The 8,331-nt window shown below is 46.5% G+C and overlaps 1 protein-coding gene across 1 annotated transcript in view; it reads right to left on the reverse strand.

Annotated features, from left to right (window-relative positions):
- Positions 1–7,421, reverse strand: part of LOC141048321 (guanine nucleotide-binding protein subunit alpha-14) — a 233,328-nt gene extending 225,907 nt beyond the window's left edge. Inside the window, exon 1 of the mRNA XM_073543804.1 lies at positions 6,910–7,421. Coding sequence (XP_073399905.1) covers positions 6,910–7,030 — 121 coding nt within the window. The 5' untranslated portion in view covers positions 7,031–7,421. The remainder of the gene's footprint in view (positions 1–6,909) is intronic.
- Positions 7,422–8,331: the final 910 nt, after the last annotated feature.

The raw sequence follows: 8,331 nt of genomic DNA on the forward strand, positions 1-8,331 counted from the left end.
AGCTTTATTATTTTATGGGGGACAAACATTTTGATCAAGAAGGAATAGTCCTAGTAGTGGACAACCTCTTTAAAGAACCTAAAAGCTTTTTTTTTTTTTAACCCCTTTCTGACATCAGATGTAATGATCTGTCCACGTGACCAGGGCCAATTTGACTATGGAAAGATCATTACGTCATCGCGATAGCCCGCGCTCAAGTGGGGGTGTGGTGGCAATCGCCACCGGGTGTCAGCTGATTCTGAGAGTTGACACCCGGGACTAGGTGCCAGCAGCGTTCACAGACCGCTCCCAGCACTTTAACCTCTGAAATACTGCGATTGAACAAGATCGCAGCATTCCAGAAACCGGCACAGGGCTGACAGCCCCTCTGCCTTTGGATTGGAGACCCTTCGGCATGACGTGGGGTCCCGTTCATTGCCATGGTGACCCGATGTTGTCATGACAACATCCGGGTCACCAGGGCAAGGAACCTCGTTGATCATGCGCAGTTCATATTTGTTCCTATTTCATATTGCCCAGTTTAAATAAAATAAAAAAAATAAAAACTGCACACTCACCTTCCCAATCTCCCGCTGCTCCTCTTTACCATTGCTCAATTCCCACCAGTCTACTCTCTTCCTGTTTTGTCAGGGCAAAACAAAGGCCTATTCATCACATTCCACCCTAATAACGCCAAAAAAGAAGGTAAAGAAAATGTGGGGAAACTGGGCAGCAGTAAACAGGGCATTACTACTTTTATTGATAAATGGGGCCCGATAAGCAGAAGTAAAGAGACTGGGTCCGATAGTTGCCACTGCACAGGCACGGCCGATGCCATTTTAAGAGTTTTTTCTGAATAAATTTATATCAGTAAATAAAACTATTAGATGTTATTATAGATGTGATCATGCCATAGCGCAGGCGACGCCGCCTGCACCTGCCTACTGAATGTTTTTTTTTTTTTTCTTCTTTCAAACAATGGTATATTCAGTATGTAAAATAGGGGGCAGGTCAGTGAGGGATCATTGACCTGTCATAAGCCACACAGATGCATATGTAAGCAGAGAACCACATAAAGCCCAAGACTGATTTAATCAACCAATGTATCGTTTTAATCAGTATAACAGCGCCAATCTGACACTGAATGTAGGTTACTGAGCACAATCCTGCTGACAGGTTCATATTACAAAAAAATCTTTCGGCCAAAACAAAAGTCGGTGGCTATGTATGAGATATGGTGTTCAATGGGAACTGTTAATGTGTGATTGGTGAGGACGTGGTGCAGAAGTGGAGTTTTTCCAGGAGTGGGTTGTGGAAGGTTTGAGGGATGGAGGCGGAGTTGGGGTGGAGCCTCAAGGGGCCAGAAATTTTGCTAGTATCGGGCCCTGAAATTACTGGTGGCAGCCCTAGTGGTAAAGTGGAGCAGTGGGGGACTGGTGGTTTTGAATGTGCAGGATTTTTTTTTTTTTTTTTTTCACACAGCACACTAAGGGTACCGTTACACCTAGCGATGCACCAGCAATCCCGACTAGCGATATGACGCAGTCAGGATCGCTGGTGCATCGCTAGGTGGTCGCTAGTGAGCTGCCACTCAGACAGATCTCACTAGCGACATCGCTGGGGACGGGGGTCGCTACTTACCTGTCAGATGAGGCGATCCTGCGTCCTCCCGCCCGGCTCCACGCGTCGCTCATCGTCGCAGCAGGAAGTGGCCGACGAGGAATGGTCCAGTAGCTTCTCGCGCGATCAGCGATTACCAGCGGGGGAGCCGGTCGGAGGTAAGTATCACATGCAGCGATATCGCTAGCAATATCGCTATAACGTCACAAAATCGATGACTTTGCAGCGATATTGCTAGCGATATCGCAGTGTGTAACGGGGGCTTAACACTTTACGATTAAAGATTGGAAAGCCCCCCTTAATCCAGATTCTTCCAAGGTACCCAATGTCCCCTACCCTTCATATAGCCATATAAAAGCATGGGGTTTTTTTGAAGAATAAGTTTTATATTTGAATGATATCATTTATTTTTCCATTGCAGGAAAAAGATTCCAACTTGTGTAAAACAAATTCATTTCCCTAGTTTTTTTGCATTTCCTTTTATAATCTTCAGTGCATAACCTGGCAGGCAGCATGATTCTTCGGGTTACACATGCAAGAAACTCGCACGAGTCTCACATCTCAATACCTGGTAAATTTCTTTAAATTTGGAAAAAGTGGGATGATTTAAATAAACTTATTTTTTATATTAAGAACTTAAACAAAAAACATTATCACTTCATTTGTTAGTATATAGTAAAAATCATGATCGCCTGTGGGTTGGCTCCACAGAAGCACCAAGATGGGGGTGATAAAAGCCTTGAGAAGTCTCCCAGCAGTTGCGGAAACTTATTGACACCATCCATGGCGCTGCAGAAGGGAGGTTGGTTATGTCTGTCCGGACCATTTGCTTGAACTGTTGACTATTTAAATACCATTGTCAGTGATTGACAGCGGCATATGTGTGGTTAAACAGAAGCGATCAGAGCTAGCTCCAATTGCTCGTGTTAAAGGTTGGTGCCGGCTATATAACTTGGCTAGCTTCTGTCGTATGATGCAGGAGTACGCTCCATACATCCATACCTGACCTGTGACGAAAATATGTCACAGGTTAAGAAGTTAACCAGCAAGCAATAATTACTGTATAAGATCACATTTAAATCTCAGCTAGCAGACTCCTGCCCCAAAAGACAAAAAAAAAAAAAAAAAAATAATAATAATAATGGAAGAAAAAAAACGCAGGTGACTCAAGTGTGGGATTTTCAAGCAATTCATTTCCGTACACAAACATATCAGAAAACATTCGATAGGCAAGGTGCTTTTCTTCCTTTTTCTACCATGACTTGGAAAAATGTTGCCGTATTGCTAGCTGCAGTGTTACTTCAGTTTACTACATCATCCGAATGGACTCTTTTTATCCATTCCGATCTATTAGATTTATTCCTGGCTTCAGTTACAGGGTTAATCGTAGACAGTTGGTGTTACAGGCTGTTACAACAATGCACGCCAAATTAATATAAGATAATTAATAGCACATAATGTGTATCTCCGTGCTTAAAGATGTGTACCAACAAAAATGTATGGCACATATCATGCACCCGATTTATAAAGCATCTCAAATTTTGGATTCATCTCTATATTTGGACCAAACTATGGCTGCTTGATTTAGTTATTGCCTATTTTTCTGTAATCTTTAAATCTGCCATACGGTTCCAGAGATAAGGGACTTTTCATTTAGAGAGCCCCATATTCTACTTTTTATGGTCTTCTTCAAGGGGGCGCAGCTAACAGGGTAATAATGAGAGCAGCCCAAAGACAACCCCCAGAGATTCCTGTGCGCCGTTCCCCTTTGTAAAAGCAAAGAATATGGAGGATTTTAATTTTTTTTTTGAAGAAAGGAGTACTCTTACTGGAACAAAGGGAATAAAATAATAGCCAACGGAACACTTATAATCTAGTGACAGGTCCTCCTTAAAAAAGTTAAATTCCTAAGTTCAAAACAAGCTTGAAAGGGAACCCATCATATGAAAAAACACTTAACCCCATATCTGCAGGTTAATAGCATTCTGAAGCTGTGCGGCTGCTGCAATAAGTCCCAAGCTGCTGGGAAGAAACTAACTTTATTCCTCCAGGCAGCCGCCGACTTTCAGTCAGAGGCTCAATTTCAGGCACTGCTCAGTAGTAACCACGCTCTAGAACAGACTGACAGCTGTTAGTACTGATACAACGCAGGCTGTCAGTCAGTGACGGGGACCTGGTTACTGCCGCCTCTCATTATGACTGAAAACCGGAGGCTGCAGAGAGGAATAAGGTTCATTTCCTCCAGGAAGCAGGGGTCACGGAGCAGCAGATGCATGTCTTCAGAACGTTATTAACCTGCAGATTAATCCCATACCTGCAGTAATTCATGTTTTTTTCCTTTAAAGATGACCTATCACCACTCCTGATGCCCAAGTAGATGCTTTCCCCATACTTTTAGCAAACCTATTTCCCATGGAATAACAGTTATGCATTATTTTCTCTCATAACTCTGTCATTCTAAATAAAACTATGAATAAACTGACAACTAGTTGCTACCATGAAATGGGTGTGTCCCTACATGGTCACACTAAAACAGTCTGATTGCCACACTGTCCAGAGACATGTGGTGCCCCTGAGGGTTCAGTCGCCACAGAGGCACTGCACCTCACTAGAGGTGTGGTACTGTGCTCTCAGGTAAGGAGGGGGCACTGCCCAGAACCCAGACACTTACATCCAACACTATCTCTAAGGGCCCAGGAAGAACTAGGTAGAGGGTGTGGATGGAGAAAGTAGTAGGAGAGGAGTCAGAGAGAGTTGTCATGAAAACAGGAGTCAGTTGGAGGAAGTAGTTCAGTTGGTGCTGGGGACTGAAGGAGAGAGGAGCACGTCCCTGGACTGGCGCAGCATGAAAAAAAGGAGGAGGGAAAGAAGGGGTCCTAGGGGCATGGGGAAGTGAGGAATCCACTCATTGGCGGCCGAATCCACACCGACTGTAGACGGGTGGAGGGACCAGGTCGCAGCAGGGGACCGGCCCCAGACTAGTGAAGAAACTGGAGGACTCAGCTAGCAAGCCGGAGGCTGTAGCAACTGTATGTGCTACAGCCAACTCCATACACATTTCGCTGAAAAGGCAGCCAGATAGTCCCCTTGATCCTAAGAGAACGTCGTCCGACAGGATTCGAGGCTGCTGGCTTGGGACACTGAGTGAAGGCGTAGGGCAGGAGAGGTGGGAGCCAGGGCTGAGAAACGGCCAAGAAATGAACATCAGAAGGGGGTTCTGGTACAGTGTACCCCAAATTACCTGAGAGCTGGCTGGACCACCAACCCGGAGGACACAGCACCCTGGCTGAGGATTGTAACTGGAAGAACTGAGTAAAAGTGTGAAGACTGCACTCCGCTGTGTCCTCAGGTTATTTACTGGGTCATCTGCCCTGCACTACAATCATCTACTATCTTATAATTGCCCTGGGGCATAGCTCTACCCGTGGAGAGCAGTATCAACTCTTCTGCATCACCAATAGCCCCAGCGGCCTCCTTAAGCAGCGTCGGCTATCTCCTAATTGCCGAATACCACAGGTGGCGACACAACTTTATTTCAACTAACTTCCCCATCTTTATTTGATTGGACACCCAGGGCCACGGACCGGGTCACCGCTGCGTGACAAAACCCCTGAAGAACTGAATAAGGCCCGGACCGCGTCCCCCGGCCCTAGTGGACGCTCCAGACACATCAACAACCTGGAACATCTAGTTGTCAAATTATTCATCTGTTTCTAGTAAATGCAACATCACAATGCCGACTTCTAAGAAGAGATGAATTAAGATTATTTCATGTGGAATACAAGTATTTAGTAAGACAATTTCCAGGAGAATGGACTGACACTCTTTAAGGAAAGGGGGTCCAAAGGCCACATTTAGCTGGGAATTGTCTCCACTGCAATCATAATAAAATAAACATGGCTTGATATAAAGGATATACGGTACTAAGTAACGCACAACGTAGCCATCATCATAACTAATTTTGTTAATAAATTCAGACTTTTCATGGGTTTTTCCTGCATTTACAATACAAGTAGACAACAAATGTGCAACGGTTCAAAAAAGCTAGTGATGTATAAACCTGCCTTACTGCCAATTCCCCAGAACAGTGCCACTGACCAACCGATGGGTATTAATTCACAAAGCAGACAATGCATCAGAAGGAACCTGAAGAGTCACAGCCAATTCCCTCTCAGAACTGATGCATCCCAGTGGTAGGACCTCCAACTAAAAGGCTTACCAATATGCCATCAACGTTAGTCATTTGAAAGACCTGAATCCGATAAGAAAACAAAATAGTCTACTTCCTTGTGACCTTTCAGTTGAAACAGAAAATCAGGCATGAAACACCCCAATTCCAACATATTCGGCCAGCAATGGTAACCGCCAAGCGGTGCCCCCACATCCACAGTTAGGGCAAGAAAGACCTGTTAAAGTCTCGGTTTCCACCAGTGCATGCATGCAACTCCCCCCAGGTAGAGGGCATAGCTACTACTATGGGGCCCACCTCCACTATGACATAAGGCACAGTTGGTGATTACCATGGACTGTCGACAGAAGGGAAGGTGGAAAACAGAATGTGGTCCCCAAGTTTCGCTATGAAGCCCCATATTTGCAGCTTTATTTCTGTGCTATGACATAATTCCACAACTAGGACCTCATAATACTTTTATGGGACATCAATCGTTTTTAGCGATGTCACAGTTATCCCTCAGCCCCTTGGTTGGGGCACAATAATCACATCTTCATATTCTGAAGTAGAGTCCTGAAGAAGGTCACGGTAGAATGGAGTCGTGAGACCAGTATTGGACTGACGTCCCATGATCCCATTATGCCAACCAGAAATATGCTGCTCATGGCGGCACATGGCTCCCCAGCTGTATTGGCCATTTATATTATTGGGTGGCCACCGGCTATGGAGCGCCCATCTGAGCGAGGCCCGTGCCACAGACGCCAGAGTGGCACACACCATCTGAACTTCGCTTCTTTATGTCCCAACGCCATTCTTGCGTTTATCATGTAGAGAAATGGCCAGCACTGATCTCATGTTGGAAGAGGCAGGAAATAAATCCCCACACGTGTAAATATCACGCAGGGCTCCTTCCTGCAGGTGGAACTGCCTGTGTAATGAGTGATCAAGGGTCAGGACTTCATGTCTGCTTCTTGTGACCTTGTTCTGATCACTATCTCCCAGAGGGCTGCTCAGAGCTGCCGCCTGCAGGAGTCTGTGGAGGCAGGGGCACTACAAGTCCCAGCACTACACAAGGCACAGTGGAGGAAGTGCCATCCCCAGTCGGTTAGCCATTAGCGGTGATTAGGAGCAGCACTCACCCAGCAGCAGCAGTTTGAGCTCCCTCCGAGCATCCCTCTTATCCCTGCGGAGCTGCCGCTCGATCTCCGCGTTAATCCTCTGGGACTCCTTCTCCTCCGCAGACAGGCAGCACCCCGCCATCGTCGGCAGCAGCTCACAGCAATCCCTGCAGCGTCCGCTGGAAGTTCAGCTCTGCCTGCTCTCCTGCAAAAGTTCAACGAGAGGAGGGAGGGGAAGCGAACAAAGCCAATGAATCCCTTGTTTCTTCCTTCCTTGCCCTGGGGAAGTTTGCAGTCTCACGGCAGCGGCTCCTGAGCAGGGCTCCCTCCTGCAGGCATGTGGGAGCCGCGGGGTGCAGGGGACCTAATGGCAGCTTACAAGGAGCAGATGGCCAGGAGCCCACAAGCAGAAAGACACGGAGGGCTGGAGGTGGGGAGTCAGTCAGCGCAGACCCACTCCAAGCCTTCTTTTCCTGGAGTAAAGGAGAGGCGGAGAAAAAGGGCGGCACTCTCCTCAGGCTGCCTCCTCCTATCCCACACCGGGCAGGGCGGCCTGTCCTGTCAGAGGTTGTGCTGCTGCCCCCAAACATGTCCTCTGCCAGCCCTGGGGAGGACCCTGGGAGCTACAGTATCACTGCCCGGCCGAGCAAGCTCCATGTCCGGGACGTGTCAAAGAGTATTCATGAGGGGAACAAATGGCCCCAAATCATCATTTGGGTTTCTTTTTACCTCACTTTTCTAATTATCTCACTTTTTTTTTCTACCTCACCTTTCGTTTTACCTCACCTTTCGTTTTACCTCACTTTTAATAATAATAAATTTTATTTCTATAGCGCCGACATATTCCGCAGCACTTTACATTTCGGAGGGGATTTGTACAGACAATAGACATTACAGCATAACAGTAATCACATAGATTATAACAAATACCAAGAGGAATGAGGGCCCTGCTCACAAGCTTACAGTCTATGAGGAAAGAGGTAGACATGAAAAGTGGGAGGTAACAGTTGCCCTGATTGTATGGACCAGCCATAATGTTAAGTGTGTAACAGTACAGACACAGAGGGCTAATGGATGCATAAAGCATGTGGGAACATGATGCGGGGAACCTGGTTATGGTAAAACTTTTGGCTCTGCCACACAGGGATAGATTAGGTTAATGTGTTGAGGCGATAGGCCAGTCTGAATAAATGCGTTTTCAGGGCACACTTAAAATTGTGGGGATTGGGGACTAATCGTATAGTCCAGGGAAGTGCATTCCAAAGAATTGGTGCAGCACGTGTAAAGTCTTGGAGACGGGAGTGGGAGGTTCTGATTATTGTGGAAGCTAACCTCAGGTCATCAGCAGAACGGAGGGCGCGGGTAGGGTGGTATACTGAAACAAGGGAGGAGATGTAGGGTGGTGCTGAGCCATGGAGGGCTTTGTGGGTGAGGGTAATAAGT

The sequence above is a fragment of the Dendrobates tinctorius genome, unplaced genomic scaffold (assembly GCF_039654945.1).
Source record: "Dendrobates tinctorius isolate UK_male_01 unplaced genomic scaffold, ASM3965494v1 ptg000134l, whole genome shotgun sequence".
NCBI classification, from domain to species: domain Eukaryota; kingdom Metazoa; phylum Chordata; class Amphibia; order Anura; family Dendrobatidae; genus Dendrobates; species Dendrobates tinctorius.